Source organism: Melopsittacus undulatus, chromosome 14 (assembly GCF_012275295.1).
Source record: "Melopsittacus undulatus isolate bMelUnd1 chromosome 14, bMelUnd1.mat.Z, whole genome shotgun sequence".
Classification (NCBI taxonomy): domain Eukaryota; kingdom Metazoa; phylum Chordata; class Aves; order Psittaciformes; family Psittaculidae; genus Melopsittacus; species Melopsittacus undulatus.
Window position 1 is genome coordinate 5,150,156 of NC_047540.1, and position 26,792 is coordinate 5,176,947.

At 43.0% G+C, this 26,792-nt stretch overlaps 1 protein-coding gene across 1 annotated transcript; it reads right to left on the minus strand.

Annotated features, from left to right (window-relative positions):
• AGO3 (argonaute RISC catalytic component 3) lies at positions 1 to 26,643 on the minus strand. Its single transcript, XM_005142537.3, has 19 exons — positions 26,534 to 26,643; positions 17,798 to 17,969; positions 15,425 to 15,545; positions 14,678 to 14,886; positions 13,529 to 13,665; positions 10,832 to 10,966; positions 8,577 to 8,664; positions 8,291 to 8,438; positions 7,897 to 8,016; positions 7,005 to 7,127; positions 6,679 to 6,812; positions 6,104 to 6,288; positions 5,673 to 5,832; positions 5,148 to 5,238; positions 4,429 to 4,623; positions 3,940 to 4,074; positions 3,195 to 3,296; positions 2,255 to 2,454; positions 1 to 1,641 (listed from the first exon to the last, which is right to left on the minus strand). The coding sequence occupies exons 1-19, from the start codon at positions 26,550 to 26,552 to the stop codon at positions 1,533 to 1,535; spliced, it is 2,583 nt and encodes an 860-aa protein (XP_005142594.1). The 5' UTR covers positions 26,553 to 26,643; the 3' UTR covers positions 1 to 1,532.
• Positions 26,644 to 26,792: the final 149 nt, after the last annotated feature.

The following is a 26,792-nucleotide window of genomic DNA, read 5'->3' on the forward strand; positions in this document are numbered from 1 at the left end:
TAATTCCAGACATTTTAGTGATGTCAAATAGATTTAACTACGCATGTAAAAACTTAGAGCTTAATAAAAAACTCTTTCCATTTAATTCAAATACCCTCCACTTTCAAAGCCAAAAATAAGGCCAATTCCTTTGTTAAATCAAAATCCTGCAGTGACGAGTAAAGCTTGCAGAGGTCTAAAAGCATTTTTGCTATTGTTTTTGATTTAAAAAAGGAAAATTCAAGATTCCTTCTGACTATAAAACTTTCCTTTCAAAATTAAGGCTTTTACTTTGTCCTTTTAAAAGCATGGAGGTGTCCATTCTTCCACAGTTAGTGGTACAAACACTGCTTCAGCACAGCTCAATGGACACGGTTTTCCTTTAGAACGCTTATTGCACTAAAAGATAGCAAAACAAGTTGTCAGTTTCTTTTAAAAATAAACATGGTTACATTTCTAAAAAATAAAAGTTGATGTTGACCATATGTTCTGTCATCATTAAATTAAAGCATTATTATTACTCTAATAAATATAAAAGAAACAAAAGGAAGCTAAACTTCAAAAACACATACATATGAAATCACATTAAGGTGTGAGAGGCAGCAAGTAAACTAGCATTTCTTGGTTTTCCCAGAAAGACCTCAGCTCTAAAGTTTCAGTTCTGGTGTTTAGTAGATGTCATCCCAGGAAACGTGGGACACTGGATCGCACGTGAAGCTTCACCATATTTGACTTGCCAGATAGAAAAGAATTGAAACTTTTGGACTAGGTAAAACAGCAGCTTTAGTAAATTCACCAGGGAGCAAGACGAGTTTGGATCACTACTGCCTGCACATAATACCACTAGCTTCTTTGTTTGCTTTTAGAAAGGGAACTATTGGAGCCCAGAACTCCAAAGCTGTGAAGAAAGACACAGAGGCAGCAGTTGGCTAAACTAGGTTTGAATTGCTGGGTTAGTGTGCAAAACATCTTCCCCCCAATCAGCTGTTTCTAATTAGTGATGTACATTCAAATGTACTTGGATATGTTGACATTCGAATGCTTAATGGCAATATTGAAAGATTCCTCCATGCAGTGGGGGTGTAAAACTCGTTGTTTCAGGGGGTTTTTTTGCACACTTCCCAAACAATCCTTGGGATTGTTCCTCGAGAGATGCTTTTTTAAACTACACCATCAATTTTCTCCTGATTCTTTGTTGGTTTTTTGCAGTTGTGCTGCCGAGCAACTTGAGGTAAAGGCATTTTAAAGAGGGTTAAACTACGAGAGAGTCAAAAAAGAAACGAAACTAAAACATGATGGTGGTGCTGCCTACAGGAGCCCGCACCAAAAAAGCAGTTGGCTGGTTTCATATTGCATAATAGTGCTGTGTTCCTCAATGAAGTAAACAATCTTCCTTGCGTCAATTTAAGGGTTTAGCCTCTCACCCCTGCACAGCATCAACTTCAGCACAATCGGAGGCACACCCCCTAAACCAACCCCACTGGAAACATACATTGTATGTGGCTTAATTGTTCAGTTCTTCCTTTCAGTGAGTATGCTCCCCGTCTATTGATTTAAGCGAAGTACATCGTGCGTAAGGTGTCTTGGTGAATTTGTACAGCCTTCGCGAGGGCCTGCGGGTCTCTCCCATTGCTTTGTCCTGAAACATGGCTTCCTTCAGCACTGCCACAGAACGAGACAAAAACAAGCAGTGAATCGCATTAATTCGGAGCAAAAAGCTGCCTTTACACCTCTGCTTTAGGTGAGCAATGTGGCAGTAAGTCACAGAACTGGATACTGAGCAAAGGCTGCTTTATTCACCCAGCAACCCCAAGGCTTTTGACATACCCCTTTACCTTAGCTGCTCCGTTTGTTCATCTCAAAATAAGCCTATTACAAATATACTGATGGCTTGAAACATATAAAATACTTCTGCTGTACAAAGCAGACTGAGGTAAGTGGAAGGCACTTAACATTGGCTTCATTTGTACATACTCTAATTATATAGCAAAAAAGCCCCTAGATGCGTGGCTTGTTCCCTCAGACCACATTAAAGTAATAACAGAATTCTTCATTAAACTAAACTTCATTCTTTTATTCTGAGTGTTTTTCAGTGGAATCCACCAACCCACTCTCGTCTCACCCTGAACAGCAGCTGTCAGGAAATGAGTGCCTTAAGATTCGTCTTAGAGGTAACAAAAATTAACTGCAAAACAAGCAGTAATTACCTGTAGTCAGGTGGCTTTCTGCCTGACAACGGAGCAAAGACCAACCTCTGGCACATGTTTTCATTTACCTGTCATGTTCTTTGTCCACGAGATGGTATCGTGCTCTGAATGCTACCAGGTGAGCATAATACGCTGGTGCAGGTATAGAAACTGATCGTGTACAGCGCACATATGTGTGGCAGAGCTGGTAAGTCAGCAGCTGGAGTTCATCTGCAGTAAAACAGTTATCATCCCACAAAACATGATAGTGTGACGGACGGCTGGTACCCTAAGGAGAAGGGAACAGCAATTCACTTAGCTGGTTTTTCCATACAATCAAGTCAGATGTTTAAGTTCAGAAAGGGCCAGACTATCGAGTCTGAACGCCTGTGTAACAGCAGAGAGAGAAAATACAGTCTTGGGTCAGCCCTAAATGTGTTTATAAAGGTGAATAAGAAGTCTAACATTTAAATGATTATGTTACCCCTATTATCCTTGTCTGGAAAAAACCACATGCCTTCTAGATAACCCTCAACAACTAAAACCTGCTCCCAACATGACTAAGCCATGATTACACCAGCTCTTAACTACCTTCAATTAAAACTGTTTCTCACCAAAACACATTTCCCAGAGAAATAACTGCTGCTTTTAACTCCTTACAATTCCTTAGGGATTTCTTTTTCCATTTTTAAGCCATATCTTAATCGAATTTGTCATTAAGTTGACTTTCCACTGTACTGCTGGCAATACCACCACACTGTTGGATTGAATTCCACAGCTGGTAATTCACCAGTGTGCATTTAGTCAGCAAATAAACACTGCCTTCAGCCTTTCAAATGGTTTACATCTGAAAACTTGATTCAATGTTAATTTCATTATGGCTATAAATGATAACAGTACTGTGATATCCCTAATAAAACTGAGCTAAATGACATTTCCCTATTAAATAAGTGTCTGTAGACACAAGTGTCACAAAAGGGAGAAAAACATGTTCTAAATTCACATTCACTTCCAAAGAAACAACCGTACCTGTATTCCAGCATGGCTACAGAGGTAAAAATCAAACTCATATGGATGTGTAATGTCTGTGTCTACAGTTGTTCCAGCTGGAATATTGCCACTTCGTCCAACCTAGAGAAAAGGTTTTGTTAAGAAGTACAGCTAACAACTGTTTATCCATCTCACCGTGATTACAAATACAAGTTTCTATTCAACCCACGCAAGGTTTCCAGGAATAAGCTGCCTCAGTACAGTCTGAAGTGCGTCAACAGTGCAGCCAGGAACGTCTGACAAGGACACTGTGTGGCACTTACCATCTCAACACAGAACACTGCACTTAAAGCCCTTTAGAACCTCCAGTCTCAGAAAGGCAGAAGAACTGCACCCACATTTGTATCTGGAACTGTCACCTTGAGTTTGGGCTGACTCGCTCAGAAGAAAAGTTATTTTTCCCTTTTGTATTTTCTTCTCACAGTTGCTGCAGACTTGGTTCTAGTCTGTCCCACACATGTTAGCCACAGTTCACTGACAGAGAAGGGCAATGTGACAAAGCCTGCTGGGGATTATGGGGCTTGTGTCTTTTGGGTTTTTAGCATACTGAAGGTCAACCAGTTTTCAGGTTTGGGCTGCATTTTGTGCTTATCTATTCAACCTTTCCCCTCAATGAAAAGACACTCAGACTCAGAAAAGCTCACACTAATATCTTCCCCAGCAGCTTAAGTGCTTGACATCAAGCTTTTCACATAAGGCTACTATGAGAGAGGGCAATGATTACCCTTTCTGTTCTGTCAGCACAGAACAATCGTGTATGATGTCGCTTCTGCACCACAATATAGGTTATTCCAGGCTGGTAATCCTTCTCCAAACTGATGCAGGCTTCTCTAATGGCTAGCAGTTCATAATACAAAACCTACAAACACAAGAACGGAATAGTTCAGGCTTTCTTTCCATTGTATCCTACACACAACACCAAATAACTAGTTTGTAGTTAATACCAAGTGCATCTTTGCCACACAGTTAGTAAGCTTAGGAAGTAGTTTGAAACATATTTTCCCCAAGTTCTAAGACTTTGCAGTCCCAGACAGGAAAGAAGTTGGAACTTTTCTTACCCAACATGCTTAAGAAATTCTCTCCTTAAGTCTCAATTATTTTGTGGTACCTTGGTGTAAATGTAAGCACCAAAAACAGTACAGCTACTCAAACACGAGAACTGGAGTTGTTCTGTAGTGACAAAGTCCTTGAAGAAACCCACAAATGAACCCACCTGTCGAAACTGTCCTTCAGAGACCCCGTCCCTATAGAAGATGATACGTGTGGGCTTGAACCGTGTTGACTTGTAGAACTGGATGAGGAGCTCTCTCACCATGGAGGCTAGGTCTTGGATGATCTCCTGCCGGGGTCGCTGAACTCTCACTGTGGCACAGTACCGGCTTGGATGAGCATCCATACTACCTACAACCTTCAGGGGAAGATTACATGAGGAAAGGCTTCAGGATCAAATCTATACCCATTAAAATAGCCAAGAAGAGTGATTGTCAAGATATTTATGTTAAAGGATCAACCACAGTAACATGTTTAACTGGGACTTCTAGTAGATACAGGTTTAACACTTTCTGAAAACAGGTATAAAACTTGCTCTCTAAGCACCTCAAAATGAATCTGTAGAATTGGAGTCTGGCATCAATGGCAAGTAAAACACCAAGGGACAAAATAGGAAGGTACTGACCATGCATCCAACCATCACCTTGACCTCCTGAACCGTACCAACACAAAAGGTAAGAATTATAGAAACCAGTCCTGCCAAACCAGGCCTTTAATGACAATTTTCTTCTTTAAAGATTCAAAAGTGTTATTACCTAACATGTGTACAAAGAACTGGCATAAGCCCTGGAAGACACTGACACAGCCACAGTCCCTGAGTTGCATTCACTGTCCTAACCTTTACCTAAGATGAAAAAACAATGCCAATTTAATATAACTTACAGCAGCTATAGAAGGCTTCTTCCCATCTCCAGCAGGAGGGTGAGTGACATCGGCTCCCAAAAAGATCACTGGCTGCTGGAACACAGAAGGTCTTCAAAAAGAAAAAAGGGCTAAGTCACAATGGTAGGTGAACAGTTGGTGCAAGGTTATTGCTCACTGTGGGGTTTTGATTCTCTTTCAGCTAAGCTGCATGGAGAAGCCTCCTTACCAGGTCCTCTGGCCAAACCTAGACAATGAAGTCTTTGTGCACAACACGTGAACTTCAAAACACCACCCTAGCAGTCATTCCAAAATACACTGCCATTTACTGTGGCATGATTCTAGTGGAGAAACACCACAGAGCTACATGTGCACAGTACAAACAGCTTCTTGCAGAAGCTATCATTGTACAAGATGATTACACTAGCACTTGGAGGTTGGCTAAGCACCACCGAGGTACTGCCAGGCTTACATTTTAGGTGCTAAGTAGCCTACGTAACCACATCTGTTAAAGGAAACCCCATATCAGTCTCCACGAAGTCTTACCGTTGATGAGGTACAAGGATGTTGTTGATTCCTCCCAGTTTAACATTAATCTTCAGGCACAGATTTGATAGGGTCTGTGGAGATGTTTTAATGACGTTCTTGACTTGAACGCACTGTGTGGCCATTCCCAAGAGTGTATCTCCCACACGTTTCACCTCCGCTGAGAAGCAAACATCAGGATACAACTTGAGTCCCTTTGAAATTATTGCTCTGTTGTGGGCTTAGCTTAAGTCACAATGATTTAAATGTACATACTCTGCAAAACAACTTCCAACTTCTCTACCTGCTTGCAAGTAATTTTATTTCTGGACACAAAATATTGGTTTCTAATGCCCAAAGAATGATCCTGAAGAACTCTCTAATGTTGCTGGGCAGCAAATTTCTCAGAACAGTACTTGACCAAGAAGGTAAAGACAGAAGCATTCCCTTACCATACACTGGTGTTTTCCCTGGCAGGATGACAATGATGAGCTGCAGCCCTGAATAAGTGTTCTTGAGGTGTCGAAACATGGGCTCCACACTGTCGGCACCCTGGGCGTATTTGCAGAAGCAGGGCTGGCCTTGGATGGGCATCCCTGCATCCTTGGAGATCTTGCGCAGCTGGTCTGTGAAACCCCTAAGGGTGAGAAGTGTTCTGAGTTTTCACAATATCACACAACAATCAAAGCAGAAGGGGACAGAAGAACTGTGCTGCTCAAATGAAGACAATTCCAAACAGCTTTAAAGGCCAGAAGGTGACAAAAAAATAGAGTTCAGAGACATTTAGTGCTTCATTCAAGATGCCAAAAGAAACTCTACACAAAACAGCAATATCACAGGACCAGAACCTCACACTGTACTTGGGTACAGAGTTCTGACTGTAGCGTCCAGTGAGGAAGCAAACCAGAACGGACTCTCTCCCTAATATGTTCAATGGTTAAACCCAGATAAAACACTCATTAGAAGTTCTACATTCATGTTTTTACAAAGATGGCTTCTTCAAAGCCTGAACCATGACATGCCTTACTTCAATATTTCTTCTCTGCATTGTCTCTGTGTTGCAAAGCAAGCTATGGCCCACATTTTGATCTCAACACCAGTGTGAAACTGCTTCCCTCTCATGTCCCATACTCCATGGCTTGGGGTTGCCACTGTTCGATTCTGTGGAAACAAAAGCAACAGATGTATGAGTGAAAGAGGAAAAAACCTACGTGTGTCGAGTTTCAGGATAACAAAACACAAGTTCTACCATTCAAACTCTGATCCCTGTATTGCACAATGCAACTAAAATTGTCAATGTGCACAGAAAATCACTCTTCAAAAGGGAAATAGAAGAAGGAGCAAAAACCTCACCCGTCCTCCATACTGCAGCATGGGAGCTGGGAGCACGCGCCCCGTCACGTGGGCCATCTCATCCCGGACTTTGAACTGGAACTCTTGAACAAATGGATCTGCATCGTAATTTGCACTTCTCACCTAAAAGAAGAGTTTTGCCATGTTACAGAAGTATCCACTTCCAATGCATGGAATAAACTAAAGATTAACAGGATTGCTGCGGAAGGGTTCTACAACCATTCCCTGCTATTGAACAAGGCTCAGATTTAACTGCTTAACACCATCAACCAATTTCCAGTGAAAATAATTAATACCATGAGATACGATACACTGGAAAGGTATTTTTTGTTCCCTTAGTTACTCAAGTGCTCATCTAGCATGCTTATTCAAAAGCATTTTGTCTACTCACAGGACAGATCAAAAAGCATCCTCCTTTACAGACAAGCAAACCCAAGACAAATCAAATCAATTTATTCTATTACTGCACAATCAGGTCTTCTGAATTTTCCAGAACAGCCTTCTTTAACTGAAAAATTATGGCTAATTTGTCAGCTTAAAGCCAGACTGTTTCCAATGAGAGCTACCTGTTTGTAAGAGTATTCAACCAAAAATATTCAAGTTTGATAATTCAAGATAGAAAAACACTGATGTCTAGTGTCTGGATTCAGCACCAAGAAACAATATTGGTGAAAATATGTAGTGTTTACTGAAGAAAGCAGGCAAACATCTCAAGTACAGAAGATGCCACCACCTTCAAACTCTTTTAAGAAGTAATTAAAATCTATTAACTTAAGGGCTGGAAGGAATGCAGGGCCAAGGTTGGTCACATCAGAAGGTTTTGTATACATGTTATCTAGTGCGGTGTCATTTAGTGAGCAGTACCACACCAAAGTGAAAGCAAAGAACTAACCAGTCTGCTTATTTCCTCCTGCCTATCTGGAGCAGATCTTGCTGTGGCCTTTATCATAGTCGATGTTTGATTGTCTGTCAGTTTCTTGATACACCGCTGGCCCGCTACAATATTACATACCTGAAAGGAAGGCAGAAGCATCAATACACATTAGGAGCTCTTAGCAACTGATCCCAACATAACATCAATACACAACACTATCACTACAAAACACATCCCAATGTGTTTAATCAACTGCATAGTCTTGCTTTAAAGCACTAAAGAAGTCTTCAGTGAAACAGAAGAACGAGCATGTAAATATGGGAACATGTTTGTACTGCAAAGCACAAAACTTAACCTCTTGCAAAGTGATACAGCCTACCAACAAGCTGATTTATCAGAGTAAGTTCATTACTTCTAAAGGCAGGTAGGTGTGTTTCTGTTCTTGTCCCACTTGTAGGCAGGGAAGATGAGGGTATTTCAGCTGGAGGTTGTATTTCTCTCTGAAATACTGTGCTACTGTTCTCTCCACTGTCTGGCCATTTTCTAACTGTAAAGGAAAGCTGAAAAGACACACATTTTAATAAAATAGACAGAAATCTTAGTTGGCAAAACACCCTCCAAATTCACACAGTGTTAGGCCCTGTTACACATTCAGTGTTAAGCTATCACAGTTTACACTCTGACAAAAAGCATCTTACGTTTGGTGACTTGCAGGCCTTCTCGTTACATTACAAACACGGTATTTCCTTCTCATCGTTCCACAGTGAGTCACTTCTACCTTGAGACCTGCAGAAAAGTAGCACAGAAAAAAATGTCCTAACTACACCAAAATCTCCACAGGGGACAAGGTTTCACACAATAGAGCATGTTCTAACAGCTTTGATAGGCAGCGTCAAATGGCACAACAGGAGAAATGATGTTCTCTAAGCATTTTACTTTCATTATTAATTGATTTCTGACTAATCGGGCATTATCCTCAAAACCAAATCATAAGGTATAACATTTAACGTTCAATGTCATCTGAATTGCTTGTAGCAGCTTCATTTAACAGGCATGTGACTAATCTCAGACACAGACACTGTCTTCATCATCTTCTTTTGTTCTCGTTCTCAATGCTGAATGTCTCTTAAAACTAGCAGTTCCCATATAACTGAAATTAAAAGGGCAAAACCAGATTTCTACCTTATTGTTCACTTCCCCAACTTTGTGTCCTCATTCAGCCTGTAATTGTCTTTAGTTTCACTGACCAAATTTAACTTCAGCCTTTGAGCAGCTGAAGATCTTGCCTAAAAGCACTCAGCTTTCATACCAGAGGCACGCCAGGCTTATCTCCCTCTATCCATGATAATAACAGCAGCAGCAGCAGTGGCAGCTTCAAGAGGCTTTCAGTGGCTCTTTCTACTGACTGGGCACTCACTGTCTGCACTGTACACAGCAAGTAGACTCAACATCTGCTGGGAGTGCTGAGCTTATCGCACAAGTGCTGCATAGCACTGATGCACTGTTATGACTTTCCCCAGCCCATGGAAAAGAAGGCAGTTAAAAACAAAGCCTTGTTATCCAGAAGATCCAAACTATGGTCTACTAGTGAAGGCTTTTGAGAAAGCAGCTGGATGACTTGTCCTGTTGAGACTCATGTGGACTGTGGGCAATGGACTAAATACCCCACATCAAATCAGGTCCCAGAGTACAAGAAAGCAGATACTGTGTTCAGTTTACCAGGGACACGGACATCCCAAAGACATATCAACAGTATTCCATCGATTCCTGACAACATTAACACCAGCATTAGAGGATGGCATAATCAGAAATAAACTACAACTGCCCTGATAGAGCGCGAAGAGAAAACACAAAAGAGACACCATGAAGGCAAGGAAAAGAGGGTTGTGAATACAGAGCTATCTGGAACCATTCACTGCTCTGTCATTAATTTGCTGTGACACTACAGAAGGCACTACCCTCCCACAGAGCTGCTCACAGACCGCCAAGTCTTTAATGCAGGGTTTGTTTCACTATGAAGATCACATCTTGGCTGGAGTTCCCAAATACTACAGTAGTAAAACCAAATATTGACAGCAAAGGTAACCTCTTGAGGTTTTCTGACTATGGTAACACAGTGTCTGAGGCATCCAAGATCAAGCAGAGACAGCTTCCCATTCTCCAGAATGAAGACTGATGGGCAGATATAAAAATGATGCATGTGAGGACAACTACAAAAGAATTACATCTTTTTCCCCCAATGACTGTTCTATTTCTAAGTTTATTATTTCTAAATTCTAACTTCAAATTTACTTTTTTGCTGCCCAGCATTTCAATCGAATCTAACCCTGCATCAAGTAACACAAGTATTTAAGAGCAGAGCTTTGGAGAGCTATGCCCTTTCAAGGCTTTTCTCTCTACAAATTACACTGGAACAAAAAGAGACGGGAAAACTCAAAGTAAAGTAGTGTATATGGAGTAAACCTACTCCAACCAGCAGCTTATGCAGTTTCTTTGGAATGCAATTTGGCCCTCAGCTGCAAGTGGTACTTGTTTCTCCATAAAGCAATCAGTTACTTTCAAAGAATCAATGATGTTCGCTTGGAAATCAATTTTCTCATTGCCTTGGCATTTAAACAGCAGGAGCTCTACAGAACAAAACCATGGCCTCAGTGACCCTCGCTTATATAAGGTTGGTCATCCAGAGAGGCAGGAGCACTTACCTCTACCCAGGCAGTAAACAACATGCTTTCCTTTGCCCTCTTAAAGCCACTGGGAACATACAGCATTTTTAATCTCTCTGTAGAGCTGCATTGTTCCATTCAGGACAAGAACCACAGACAGGGCACACTGCAGTTCTCTTGGCAGTTCAGGGCTCTTCTGATGTGTGCTAACCAGGGTTCCAGTTAAAACAAACCCCTCAGAATTAGCCTGATTGTGTTACCTGGGACAGAACAGATCTGTTCCTACTCACCCTTTATCTCTTTGGTGAATTTTACCCGATGAGAATCAGTCAGAGGTCTTGGCTGTTCATCAATATTATGAATGTCAAGAACTTCACACATAAACTGAATTACAGGTTGTGCTTTGTAGAAGGCAGTGGCAGAAACTGAAAAGAACAAAACATTCGGTGTCAGAAAGCCCAAGTGAGACTGCTGTGCAGCAGTACATAAACGAGTGCTTTTTAACATCCCACGTGACCCTCAAGCAGACGTGCAGCACACTTTCTTACACAGATTAGCAAGCCTCGCAACAACCGAGTATACAAGAGCCAGCGTGGGGCCCCAGTGAATCAGTCTCCAGCACAGTCATTCTGCAACCACTTTGCATTTCAAGGTTTTGAAAGGCTTTTTCCCCAGATAACATTTATTTCTAGAGAACTGTAATGCCCCAGAGAGACGTTCTCTTTCAACTCGGTGTGGAGCTGCAAGCAGAGGCATTATTAATGTCTCTCTACTGAAGAGTTCACATGAAATGCTCAGATTATTCAATATGCAATATCATTTTGTCAATGATATGATCTGCTAAGTTACTAAAACAATATTTGGTAGGAACACGAGCACTATTTTGACTGTGCATCAATTATGTTAGTGTAGTGGCGAGTGCAACCGTTGATCTACTAAAATCTCTTTCCCTCCCTGCATACTAATGACACATTAAGTGACAATATACTGCTTCTGAACAGGGCAGTTAACTCATTCCATGGCAGGAAGACCATAAACGATCTGCTTGACAAAGTGACAAGCAATGGAAACCGCAGGAAAGGGGAGGTGGCACCAGATACAGCTCAGACCCAAGCAAACTGCTCCCTACTTTTAAAGCTTTAAGTGGCAACAACAAAAAAGAAACACTTGACCAGCATTTTCGGAGCTTTGCAGATCTCACGTCCCCAAAGCACCACATCCCTGCACTGATACACAAAACATTCTTCACACATGTGTCACTTCAGGAGGCTGCCAACTTCGCATGATGCACCCTGCCCACACCTCCGGATGTCGATTACTGAATGAACAGCAGCAGCTTCCCCCCCAGCCCTGGCAGCGTGTGCTTTGTCTCCCACAGCAACATGAGGGACACAAACACATTCTGCACAGAACCTCATACAAGTTAAACAACTAAGCCAAAACTCAAGCACTGGGATTTGGAGGTGATCTTCACAGCCTCAAACCACAATGTGAAGCCAGTGCTCTGTAAACCACAGCTTACACAGGTCTGAAGCTTCTCATTCACAGAAAGGACTGGAACATTACTACTGCAAGAGTTCCTGCTATGCTTTCTAATGCTGGTAAGACACACTTGCTTCATAGAAAGTAATAAATTGATGTAAATGAATACTCTTGTCCCACCTGAACCGTAGTTATCGCAGTCCCTACCACACAGATACAGGTACTAGTTGTTTCTCAGGTAAGATTTCTACATCCATTTCCAAACAATAGCTATGCCATAGCTGCTGACTGAAAGGCAATTTTACACGAACTATAAAGCCACATGGGTACCATCCACAACTGAAGTAAACCACAACACACGGACTTGGAAATCAGCCTGAAAGCTCAGTATCACCTGCACCATGTTATTATGCTCCAAGACAGATGCTAAGCGCAACCTGACAGAATGCTCAGCCTCATGCAAAAAAGACAGACTGTTTACCTTGGGTTTATAAAGCATTTCAAACAGACAGCGAGAACAGCATGTGAATTGGAGAAAACTTTATAGGCAGCACCTGCATCTCAAATGCTGGCATTTTTCAATAGGGGTTTAGCAACTAAATAGACTCAGAGCTCTTAGAGAGCCAGGGAGCCTGACACACGCACCAGTTGATTTCAGATGCATTCATCTGGGGCTTAATAAAGTGGAGCAAAGCAGATCTGAGTTTGCATAAGAAAGCCCTTCTCAATTAGCCCGATTCACAAAAGTGTTTGTGATCAAGTTTACAGAGTTTTCTTGCCAGTATTGAACAACACCTCCTGTGGGCAGCTGCGTGGAGACACATCTTAAGCAACTGGCCTGAACCACTGTGGATGCAGCAACACAGAAATTCAGTAAGGAAAACAAGCTATGCCAGGCTTTTCCTTCCTATGTAGGATTATAGGGTTATTGGGTTTTTTTAATATGGCAGGTAAAATTCTGCCATCACTCACTCAATGACAAATCCAGAGAAAAAGACTGGGATTTCTGGGTAGCCTTTGTCATACTGGTCTGGTCTGAAGGGACTGAACGGGAAGCCAGTGTAGGCATCCTTACACTTCATTATTGCAATCTCACTCTACTACTATCATTACAACCTCTGCAGAAGGTTGACTTCACAGTTAATGTATTTTATAAGGCTACTAAATCTCCCAATTCAGCAATGAGACACGGATTTTTCAAGTGAAAACCCCTTGTGTATAATGCAATTAAGTTTTAAGGTTTTCTTATTCTACTATAAGTTCTAGGAAAATACCCCCGAGCTTCTTTAACTCTTCATACTCTAACTCTTCTAACTCTTACAGTATGAATGAAGAAATCAATGTAGAAGGTAGTTCCTAGTTAGTAAATCCTCTGCACCAATGGCACCAAAAGTTATCACCACACAGAAACGTGGTACCACCAACTCAAGCGAAATGACTGAATGCTGAGATCTTCAGGGCATGGTCACTATTACCTTTATTCCTAACCCTGAATCACAACTTACCATCAATATTGAGCATCATCTTCCACATGGCAGGCCGAACAGACTGATGGAATCCAAACCAGACCTCCCTACCCCCACCCAAGGGGTGATCATAGCCTTCAGGAGCTGAGAAGAAGGAGCGGCCCACAGGGGTATACCTGGCGAAAAAGACAAGCACATGGTCATGCTATGGCTTTCCAAATAAACAGTTCTATCATAAAGATTAGAATATGCAGCATTGTTATTCTGGGTGGGGATTCTGTGCACCAGAAATCCGTGCCAAGAACCAAGTTTAAATGGTAACACTTCAAATGCCTCCGTTCCTGTTGCAGTGCTTTTAAACTGAGACTAAACATCTACTGGTTTCAGCAAGCACTTTTAGTTTTTTTTACAACAAATCAAGGCCTAAGTTAGCTTACCCTTTCTGATCTTCCACTTCAAGAAAGTATCATCTCCATCAGAGCAGATTTTGTACAACAGTGTTGTATACACTGGACTCAAACCTCGTTCTGTGTGCTTTAAAATGTACTCTGAGAAATGGAATAACTATGGTGGAAACAAGAAGTTCCCCTTCTCTCTGACAACAACTGCTAAGGAACCTTTATGCCTCATTAACACCTCTGCTGTTCCCCCAGCATCGTGGGAGGTGAAGCCAGCAACTGAGCTTTGAGAGCACCTTTCACTGACCAAATAAAGCAAAATCACTTTGGCCTTCTCTAATGTTTCAGGGTTCTGAGATAAAGAATCACAGATTTTGTTAGGACAGGTATCTAGTCTCAACTGTGTATTTAAACCATGAGAAGCATGCACCATTTGTGGGTGTTATGGATGAATTAAAGACTCGTGCTTTCAGACAGTCGCTGCCATCAAGTCACCCTACTTGGCTCGAGTTGAGCCAAAAACATCAAAGCAGTGCTACAGCCCCTATTATAAGTGTCTCCTATTTCTTGAGCTGTTCAAATACATCACCTGCTCCAGAGCCTACATGTCTACAGAAACACACACTTGTACATAATTGGCTTTAATCCCCTCAGTCAGTCCAGCTAACCAGCTGTGCTGCATACGGGGAATGGTCATTTTTGTCTTTTCACCTGTGAAGAAACAGGGATGAAGGTCTCCCACTGGGGATACTTCAGGTATAGACAGACTGCAGGAAGACAGTGAACCTACTTCATGGAGGGTAGGTGTCGTAGCACCACATCGACAGCATGAACAGGGTTAGTGCTGATAGGTTTGTCTAGTTCCAGAGGCTCAGGCAAGGTTCTTCCTGTCAAAACTTCATGCAGCAAGTGCCAGCTCACCCGAGAAACAAACTTTATTGACACTTTGAAGGGACGATCTTTTCCACCTTCTCCTGGCAATGTCACATCCAAATCCACCTGCGTGGGAGAGAGGGAGGAAAGAAAAAGGCAGCTGCTTAATCTGAGCCTGATGGCCTTGAGATTCCTCTCCTTCCAAAACTGGGCCAGAGACTCAAACCCTCAGGTATTTAGGACACAGCACATCTGATAAAAGTATGTTATCAAATACACAAAACAAAGAGAAGTGGGTCCTCACCAAGCAGAAGAGGATCACATAACTTTTTGCCATCTCGGATCAGAAAACTCTTCATCCCAGAGAAACTGTGGTTTGGTTTTTTTAATAGGACTTCATAAGATAAAGTATTAGTCTGTAAAACTGAGCATTTGATAGATTTTGCTGCAGAAAGAGGCTACTAAATTCTCTCTCAATGCAGCTATTGCATGCATATTTACATACACTGGTAGTCGCAGGAAATACATCAGAAGAACTCCATTTCCACACGGATGCTGTAAGTCAACTCCAGTTTTTCTGAGCTCAGCAATACTGGAAGTTGGGTTTGTTGCTTTTTCTTTCCTACGAAGCTATTACAAGTACATTTTTGTTTCTAGTTCTTACCCCAGTAGTGGCCACAGGCAGTGGATTGGCTGTATAGAGGCTTCTTTTCCCATCATAAACTGGTCTACGGTCCCCAAATATTGTCACTTTAAAATGCTGCACCATTGAGTCCACCACCTCCCTGGAAAAGTTGATATTTACATTGAAGATGTTTCCAAAAACGTGTCAGAGTGGAACTGGCTCATTTCAACAAACATTACTTGAGTGAACTACAGAACACCCACTGGTGCTTCAAAAAGGGGCTTCACATACATCAACTAAAATCACAGATAAACACTAGAGAATTAAATCAGAATCAATGCAAATGGCTCCAAGACTGGAAAATATTCTTACTGAAATAATTTCAGAACGTCCTAGAACTGAGACCTTCATGTAACCTTTATTATAGGAAACAAGGACACACTTACCTTGGAAGAAAACCACAAGATAGCGTTATGAAAAACCAGTACAAACTCAGGACTGAAAGCTCTGCCAGTTCATGGATGCAGTAAATTGCTATGTCTACCTAGTAATGTCCATCTGCTCTTCCATTAAGTTATGAATTCTGCCCACATTGTATACAAAAATGAGGTACCCTAAAATGTCTTGGCTTCAAATCCTTAACCTGAGTTTTTACTTCAAAATCAAGTAAACGCCTGACCAAATTTGCACGTAATTACAGATTCTCCTAAATCACTTTAGTATAGGCTGATGGCAATAAAGAAAATAGCAGGTTTGCTGCCTGCATCCAACCAGTTTTCTCAGTTAACCTTGACAAAAACCAGAGGACTGCTTGTACCAGTTGATAACATGAATACAGAAGACAATGTCTTTACTGGTAGAATAGAAAGTTGGTGAGCTTCTGGACAAAGTTACATGTGCATCTGAACTACATCTATGCTATAGCAACCAAATCTAACAATAAGAAACCTCAAAAAGCACTTAAAACTAACTCTGGTCTAGGGGAAACAACCAACTGTCACACAATCTAACAAAAGCCTAAAGGAACAGTTAGAATCTCAATTGGAGGCTCAGAAAAGGCATGCAGAGGTTTTATCAGCTGTAAACATGCTCTTCAGCAAATGACCATTATTTAGGTGAGCAGAACACTCAGCATTTCACAAAGAGTTACTTTACAAACCCAAACCAAATGCATTGAAAACTTCAGAAGATGCAGGCTTTATCTAACGCATACCCAACCAAAGCAAGCTGTGAGGAACAGCAGTTCTGGGTCTGGAAGCGAACTGGAAATCACCCAACAAATGGCACCACAGAGGGATTTTTTTCCTGCACACTTTCAATAAAATCGAGTTGCCATTTTAAAAGCAACTTATTTCAAATGCTCTTTCTTTCAAACATCTGTAATTTCTCCCACTGTTATGGAAACAACTACACAGATTCACAGACTGCAGCTGCTGGAGCTCTCTTCCACCTTTGTCTCCCTCAGTCTATTCTAATCAAGCATGGCCATAGAACAGACAAAAAATGGGTTTAGATAACTGATTGTAAGTGAAATGATACTGATCTTCATTACAAGATCACACTAGAAAAGAATCAGGCATACAGATCACTGAGTTTAGAGCAGTTGATACTCTCTTTGTATCCCCATGGACATGGCTTCACAAGCATCCCTCATTTAACAATACAAGCGTAAATGAACCCTTGAGAACTGTAAGATTATATTAAGTATTAATTCACACAGAACTATTCTATCCCAATTTTAGCAATTTATTACTCTCCTTTTAACAAATCAGTTATTTGAACAGCCTTCATACCTGCAGCATGCAGGGGAAAAAGAAATCACCAACCAAAATCATCAACCATGTGAGATGATATTGTTAGAATGTAAAAGTTAGAGATGAAAGAGGAAAAAGCTGCTTTTCAGCTACCCTCAACTTTCACTGATGAAATGGATTTCACAATACAGGAAATACAAAATGTTGTAATCTTTCTGAAAGCAAGAAATATTTTATCTCCAATGTCAGGTTTTCAGTTAACTGCTCTTTCTGAGGTTTCTCTGGCTCCCAAAATGTGTAAGGTTTAGGACAAAATACACAAAGACCATACATAAACAGCTGTACTGGCAATCCAGCACTCACTAAATGATCAGAGATACAGAACATGACAATATTCTCTCCATTTAACCAGCAATCTAGACATAAAGTGGCCTAGCATGGGATTTAACTGATCCTGATATACTCCAGACATGAAAATAAGATGAGATACAATGTGCTATATGGAATGGTATAGCAGAAACAGGACATTAGTGAAGCTTAAACCCAGTCTGACCATTTCAAATATACTGATTGCACAAAATATCTATTAACAAAGGGAAAACCAGTTTGTTGCTCAACTGTTTCAATATAACTTCCGATGCAAATGCCATCTTCTTACCTGTTCACCCTCCGAGGACACTTATCTGGTTTGATATCCACCTCATAGAGGTAGACATCAATCTTTGGGATTTCAACTTGGAAGCAGTTGGCCAGCAGTTTAATGGGTTTGCCCATGGTGCCATAGCCGGGACGTCTGGGCACCATGAGGAGGGGCTGGGCCCCGACGGGTCCTGTGGAAGACAAAACCAGCACTGCTTAGAAGGGAAGGACAACAGAAGCTGGGTTGCAAAGGCACCACCTGCTTACATTTCTGCAGGTTAAAATACATAAGGCTCCTTGTGTTTGCAGGGACACATACTTGCACCCCATTGAGCTTACTAATGTATCCCCTTTTTCAGTCTCAGGCAATTCCCTGAACCAAGGCATTGGACAACCAGGAAGACACCAGAGCCAGCATGCTGGAAGAAGGGAAAATTACCTGCATCAAACAGCACACATCAAACAGCATGATAACCTATTACGTTCCAAGCACTTGCCTATTTTAACTCCTTGAGCCTCCACCCACATCTAGCCTGTTTTCTTCCTGAGGAGTTTCAGCTCAGATTCAGATTAGCATGAAGAAAACCACATTTCCCTAACACACAAAAGCAAGGTTGCTTTTCCTTGGAACACTTTACTATTGTGGAAAGCCATTAAAAACAATAAACGTGTTACAGATCTCTCCTGAACACCCCACTAGTAACAGCGCTGTGCAGAATAAAGACTGATGCACACTGTTGTGATGAACTCCTCATTTCATTGTCATCATTAGCTTAGTTTTGGAAGTCAGATTATTCCTGAACTTTGCTGGTTGAAAACGGATGCAGAGTAAACCCATTGCCTCCTGAATAACCGCACGGATAAAGCCGACTGGCCAGAAGAGCAAAGACACAGATTAAGATACAGGATTGTAAAACTCTTGATTACTTCTAAATTAGGGAAGAATTCCCACATCTGCCTAGAGAAACCAGCAACATCTGCAGTAAGGGACGGGTATTTGAAAGGCAGCTAAACCCACTTGCCCTGTAATAGATGTTACATTCTCCTCTGGTTATCTGTTTAACTCACTTTGCATCATTCAGATGAGGATGCTCAGCTCTGGGTTCCTTCTGCCTCACAAGACCAACCATGCTAATAAACGTAGTCCACTCTCAAGAACTTCTTCCTGGTATTTCCACTTTGGAACCTCGCTTTCCAGACCAGAAACAACAACAACAGCAAACTGCTTTGTAGCCTGAGCTTTCACAAAATTACTCATTGTACAAATGCCATGATTTAGAGAGCATTCGATTAAGTTACTTGAAAGTTCTCCCCTCTACTCCCACTCAGTGACGCAGACAGCAATTCCACCCCCTCATTTTCCCGGAAAAGTTAAAATGTCAAGTGCTGTAAAAACGTTGGATTTGCCTTTTTATTAATCCCCATTCCCGGAAAAAAAAAATCCCTGCCTTATCTTGAAGGAAACCACATCCTGAGAACAGGTGAACAGCAAAGCTAAGTGGGAATCTGTCTGGCTTTACTCAGAAACCTCCCCAAAACTGGTGAGTGAGCTTGGCTTGGAGCCACGAAGCAAACCCATGAATCAAGCAGCATGGTTTAAACCTCCCTCACAGCCCATGCTTACACTGAGCTTGTTCCAAGCATCTGTGCTTTTCAACTTTTTCTCCATTTTAATACTGTCACCCGAGTAAAAGCAGCTCGACAATTTACTCCAGATATATTTTCAGAATATAAGCATATGCAGAAAGTTACTACTAAACATTTGAGTGACACAAATGACTCAATAGCTTATTTTAATACTACGAAGACATACAAACCATGGTTTATATTTAGTTCGTATCTGTAGGAAATGCTAACAAACTGCTGGGACACAGGTAAGGTGAAAAGGATGCTGTAGTCTCTGCCCTGTCTACCCCCTCAAGGAATGAAAAGTGCAAAACCAGTTGCTAAAATATGTAAGCACAGAAGAAACTAAATTCAATCTTCATGAGGGTTAGGGGACGCAGAGCATGGGAACCACAGTGTGGCTGAAGCCTTCCTCACCATCTTCCTCTGGGAGCTGCATCAAGTAGAACTTATTAACTGGTAAGGTCTTTCCTGGGAATGCTATCCCGTTGTTCACCCCTCGAACAGAACCCTAGCGATCAGCTGCACAGTGGCAAGATCCTGATCAGAGGCACGATGTGAGGCAATGCACTTCAGAATCCTGGGCCACAAAAGAAACTCTCTACCCATAGCCAAGTACGTGAGCAGGCTCCTTGGCAAACAGCAGTGAGCTAAACTCGAAAACACCAGGAGTGAGACAAAGGCTTTCTTCAGCCTCCCGTGTTCAGCTGCACCACACAGAGCTCCTCAGGAAACAGCTCACCCTGGAAGAAGCCAGAACCCAGACTGTGGCAACCAGGGCTGAAATGCCCAGTAAATGGGGCAGAAGTGCAGGTCCACACACCATTCAGGAAGAGTTTTTAAGCATTAATCTGATTTCGCTATCATTCTGTGTGATGCACACGCTTCCTTGAATCAGCTATCTTAAAACCCAAGGAGTTTGTTGTTAATCCAATTCTGCTCTCACTGCCCAAATCCACTAGCGCCCACTCGGAATATCCTGCTTTCAGAGCACACTGCATTGCCAGATTGTACATTGTGAAAGTCTGTGTCACCGGCTTCAAACCTGTGACTCAAAGCCCAGGAAAACATAAATAACAAGCGATGCTCTTCAAGGCCAGCTACTGCTCCTGTATCGCAGCAGTGACTCACTCACCCTCATGCCTAAGTCCTGTGTCAAGCGAATGGAAATAACCACACCACCCAAAAATACTAAAAGTCGTATTATTCTAACTATCTCAGGCTATGATTGGCAGCCTCATTAGTCTGTATTATTTAACCACTGCAAATCCAAAGTCTCTAAAGCCCAAAAGCACCTTTGCAAAAGCATTACAGCAGAGCGTGCAGCCTCCTGATGCCTTCGGAAGAGAAGCCTTTCACTGCTGAGTGGCCCACAAGTTTTAGAGGGGAAACGCCTTTGGCTTTAAGAAACTATTGTTAGTCTGCCATTAGATGCCTAGTGTGTTCTTAAAAACCCAAGATAAAACATAACCCGAGCCTGTTCAGCCTGCCAGAACAGCACTTAATGCCTAACACCAGTTAAGGAAAGTCCCCAGTGTTGACAAGTCAACTGATTTATAACACAGAACAACAAATACTCAGATAGGAACTACAATGAATGCTTCACATTCTTGGAAGGCAGAGAAGTACGTTTCAAGAAGATACAAGATCCACCACTAAATAACTTGAACCGTCTGAATTTTATTCATTACAGAACATACTGGAAAAACCTGCAATGGAAATACTGAACTAAGCATTTAAATCGGTAGTAACATAAGGCAAGAAAAAATAACCTCTTTGGGAACTAAAGGTATATCGATTTATAAATTACCATTCCTAGCATTTGCTGAAGTTATTCATGGAATCATAGCGCAGTTTGGGTTGAAGGGACCTTAAAACTCCTCCAGCTCCAACCCCTGCCACGGGCAGGGACCCCTTCCACTGGAGCAGCTGCTTCAAGCCCCTGTGTCCAACCTGGCCTTGAGCACTGCCAGGGATGGGGCAGCCACAGCTTCTCTGGGCACCCTGTGCCAGCGCCTCAGCACCCTCACAGGGAAGAGCTTTGTCTAATACCTACCTAATCTAAACCTACTCTCATGGGCATCTACCTCTAAGTTCATTATGAACACCAATCACCAAGGCCAGAAGACTTTTTTCCCTCACAACTCAATGCTCAACAGGCAAGGAGAAGCAAAAGCACTTACAAGATATCAGCAAAACAGACAAATACTAAACCAGGACTGTTCCATCTCCTCCATTTACCAACAGCACCAATGATGTACTGCATGACCATGCGCTATTCCCTGCCACACTCTAAGTGGGTATCTTGAGTCCCTGTTGCATATTGCAGGGGATTCACATCGGTATTTCCCATGGGCGTATATGGAATATTACTGCTCCAGCCCAACACACACAGGACCATGATCTGTGCTGGTCATTTACACATCAAAGGTCTACATCCCACAGCTGTGTGGCTTGCTGCTGAGAGAGGGAAGATATTGCTCTGATTGAATCTACCATTCCAACAAGACCCAAAGAGAGAACAAAAAAGAACCGTCACTTTTCGAGGGCTTCATCAGGAAAGTAACGTTTCAAAATGGTAAAGAACACTTCCTAAAATGAAGTGGATTGGTTATGAAATACATCCTGAAGGAAACGCTCATCCCAATGCTGCTTTTTCAAAGAGCTGAAGTTTGGAGCAACATTACTAATACATGGACAATGAAACTCATTTCAACCATGACTATGTGGCACCTCCACCAACAGACCCATTTACTCCAACAGAGCTTGAAACCAGTGGGGATTTGCAGTTGTCAGTGTTCAGACCCACAATTCCCATTTAAAACTGATAATATTCCAGACCAACATGGAAGTCCCTCTAATGGTTGAAATAAGCTTTGAATCAGATCCTGTTCCTCCATGGAATTATAGATGTTATAATAAAGATTAAACACAACAAAAATTGACTGTAATCTCTATGGCAATGCAGCCAGCAATATAGAACACATCTGGCATGCATCCAACACACAGGCTTGAATCTACCTAGCAACCAAACGAAGCCTTCATCGGAATAAAGCCTGAACAGAAAGAGAAGCACAGAAACCTGCAAATACTTTCAACGAACCGTTTTACAGCAAACTGAAGCTCTTGGCATGCAAGAGGGTTTTACAGCATGAAGCAAAACGCTGATTTCTAACAAGAGGCTAATAGGAAATACAGATTTCGTTCCATGAGCCTTTCCTTACAGAGACAGCACCACACTTCTAGAAAACAAAAATCCTCTCTCCTACTGTGGCTTCAGCGTTATAAAACCCCAACATATGAACAGATGATTACTTACAAGTTTTGGGTTTTGCCTATAAACCAGTTCTAAATCTCTAATTGAATGGGTGACTGAGCAGCCCCGAATGCATGATAGAGAACTTCACAGGTGAAATAGTATTTACGCTCTGGCTCAGTAACACAGGCAGATTTTGTCTATCAGCTCCTGTCCTCACTCAGGCTGGAGCCTGCACATGAGAGAAAGCTCTCCATGGAGAGGATGGAGGGGGAAAAAGAGTGATTCCCTTTCAGAGGGCCCCTGGCCTCTGCTTGGGCTCAGAGGCCCAGGCTGTGGAGCTCAAAGAAAACCCTTTTGCTACCAAAAAATCATTTGAGATTAAAAACATAGATGGGGAAGATGATATTTAAACATTGGTTTCAATAATGGCGCTCTTCCTCATGCCAGAACTCATAAATTGCCTCGCTCTGTAGCTGCAGCCTCGCTGGGTGGCATTACATTATTGATGAGCAACGCAATCCACGTTTCCTCAACATTCCTACTCGCAAGTTGGACACTTTTTGCTTTGGAGGTTTTAGATAATAAGTCATGTTAAACCCCATCAAAAGCCAACATTTTGCTGCCATGCTCAGTAACAGCCAACTGCACAAGTAAATACCAATGTGCTGCCTTGCTCTGGCCTAACGAAGCTGAAGCGTTCAGGAAGGATTTACAAGATAATAAATGCTTCTGAACCATTGAAAATCTTGTCATAAATAACTTTAAGCTCAAAAAAGCCACTTATCTGCTCCTTGTAAAGTTAATGGGTGAAGAGAAAACGCAATGCTTTTCCCTTGAACCCATTTCCACACACCTAACTCAGGAAGTTAAACTGACACAATCTTTACTGTTGTGCGTAGGTATACCACATTTTACCACCAAATGAAACCTTTGCAAATGCACTTGCATTTACACTAAAGAAAAAAACCCAAACCACTTTATAAGTAAATACACTGATTTTCATGCACTCATTTGTATTTCCCTGGTTTCGTATTTACTGTTTTGAAAACTACATAATTCCTTCCTGTACTCACTACCTCTGAACTGCTGCTCTGCAGAGTGAAATGCACTGTCCATAGCATCCTGGAATGGTTTGGGTTGGAAAAGACCTCAAACCCATCCAGTTCCAAGCGCCTGCCATGGGCAAGGACACCCTAGGCTATTTAGGTTTCAAGATTAAATGCAAGCAGTCCCCTTGTTTTCAGTTTACTGCCTGAGAAATATCTAAGAGCAGAACATGGGGATCTGAGACACAGCCATAACACTGAGTTTAGAGAGCGTCTTGCAGCATAAAACTCAGCTTTCTGTTATCTAAACATAATACTAACATTCCCTTTAGCTTCCAACAAGTTCTGCATGTGAACAAACTTGAAAGAAACAATAAATTCATGGCAAATGTCATCTTCTTCAGAGGAACCCACTGCAGCACAAGCAAATGAGATCCTGTGACTGAAGAACCCGAAGAACCAAACTGACTTGTGTCCAACTAGAAACACTTCTTTAATTAAGAGGCAAACACTTTGCATGACAGTTTGGTTATACAGTCTAATGAGAGAGAAAAATGTCTTCAGTTATCAAGACATCTCTGATCACTTGGCAGCTCTCCCCGTCTGCTGCTGCTTCTCGCTCCCAATTCAAGCCAGGTCTTTGGACTCTCAGTTGAATTTTCCTGTTACCCACTGAAACTGCAACCCATGGGCTTCAAGCTGACCCTCAGCTCCTCACTGTAGGAACTGCCTGGAGTTAGCTACAGTGGGGAGCTATGAGTCGATCAGTGTTGTTTAAACATGTACCAGATTTGCTGAAAAGTAGACAACCACATAGTCCTGTCGTTTCCTTCAGTTTCTACTGGAAATCGGCTCAAGAAATACCCCAACACCTTCACCACTGAGGAAGTGAAGCAACAAGGATGAAACACTTGTAAAGTTCACCCTGTGAGTCAAACAGCTTCCATCACAACTCCAGAGGAAATCTTCCATTGTATCTCACACCACACAGAACAACTTTTGATGGCTTCTATGAATCATTCCTCTTCCCTCCTCTACCCCACCCACAAAAACGTGGCTTTTAATGGTCCTCCCAAATCACTACTTTTTGCATGGAAAGAGAAAAGCAAGTTCTCAGTGGTTCATCTGCCCCAGGTTTGTATAGAAAAGCAAACAGAAGATAAATGGGTCTGTAGTGCTTCGTTAAAGCACACCACACTAGTAAGATAACCCAAGCACAACAGCTTGACACTTGCAACACAAAAAGCTATGAACACTGATGGAACAAGCTATGAAACCCCAAGGAGGACATACAGAGCACTCTTATTTGACCCATTTATACCCCAGAGCATCCACAGGCCCACTCTTTCAATGCACCTGCCTTTTGGAGGCTTACTCAGCACTCTCCTGGTGGAAGTGCCATGCATGGCACTGAATGGAGCTCTTACCAAGAGCTGCTTTTATTGCACTTCACCTTTTCGCAGTGAGCATCTTACAGCTGTTCCTCAGTTTCCTTGACTTCACCATCACCAGCTCCCCAAACAGTCAGCTTCACATCCTTCTCCTACTTTAACTATGTTCAAGGCACACGGACTAGAGGAGGCACACTGCCTAGATTGCACAGACCAAGCCTGCCACACAAAGAGGAAGACACACACAGCCCTGCTTCACCCAGCACATGCTTCCATTCTCTGCTCCAGGTATACTCACAACCCTATCCTTGTTTCACCACTCTAATTCTACCCCATATTTTCCCTTCACAGCCATCAATGCTGTTCTCCTTCCATGACAGAACTCAAACCCTTACTTGCTCCGCCAAGGATGATCTGTGCTCCCCTGTGCCAACACTGTAGGTAGGTGGTTCCCCAAGCCATGGAATGTTAACATCCATGTTAACATTACCTTGCAACACAGCAGATGTGGAAGGACCATCCATGGTGCTGGACACGGCAGTGAGCAGGCTGGGCCCCTCCGGAGCACTGCTCACAACCTGCTTTCCTAAAACCTGGTGCACTGTAGCCTAATACAGGTGAGCTCACATCAAAGAAAACCACAAGGTTTACAGGCTACCCTTGCAAATCTCTTGCTTATGAGTCAACCAGAACCGCACCAGTCTGAATTAAAAGTTTATTTAACAGATGAAGTTTAAGGCTCAATTCCACCGGAGTGCTAAAAATCCAGCGGCTTCCTAAAACAGTTCCAACCCCAGCACAGCTTAGGTGGCAAGTTTCTGCAGGCAAACCATCATTTACTTCAATCTCCGTGTGCCTTACAGAGGTATCTACACAGGAGGAGGTGAAAACGCACGACCTGCATCGGCACCTTCAGTCTCAGCTCTTGGAGTGACAGACACAGAACCCCAGGGAACCCTCACCCTTCCCTTCGCACTCAGCTACATCCCCAACACTGCCCAAACCTGAACTCCCCTTCCACTGCTCCGTCAGACACGGACGGAAATCCTCTTGTAACCTTAAGTTCCGACACTCAAAGCACGTTTTAACCGTGGTTTGTGACTACCGGACGCTGGTGTCCCGTACACAGGGCTCAAAGGACTGCAGGGAACCCCCTGAACCCCTCAGGCTGGACACGGTGCAGCCTGAAAACCCCCGTGCCCAGGGCCCGAGCGCACAAGGGGCAGGTACCGGGAGAGCTCCGGTGCTCAGAGCGGCATCTCCCAGGTACCCTCACTCCCCGGTTATGCAAGCGGGCCTGCAGCCGCCGCCCGACGAACGCGGCTTGCGAAACACGGGCAAACCACGTCAGGAGTCCCCTCAGCACCGGGCCCCGGTGACCGGATCCCCCCGACGGCAACAGCGGCTCCTCCCGGCCTCGGTTCCCCGCTCACCTGCGCTGCCGATTTCCATTCATGGAGCTGGGCGCAGCCGCCGGGGGCTGCGGGCTCCGCTGCTCGGCCGGGCCCGGCGCGTCCCCGTGCGCGGCCCCGGCTCCCCTCAGGCGGCGGCGGCGGCGCGCCCCCGACCGGAAGTTGCGTGTCCGCCCCCGCGGGCCGCAGGCGCCGATCGGAGCCGCTTCCCCCCCCCCCCCCCCGCCGGAAGTCCCGCCCCCGCACGCCGGGCAGCGCGCGCGCGCGCTGCCCGGCGTGC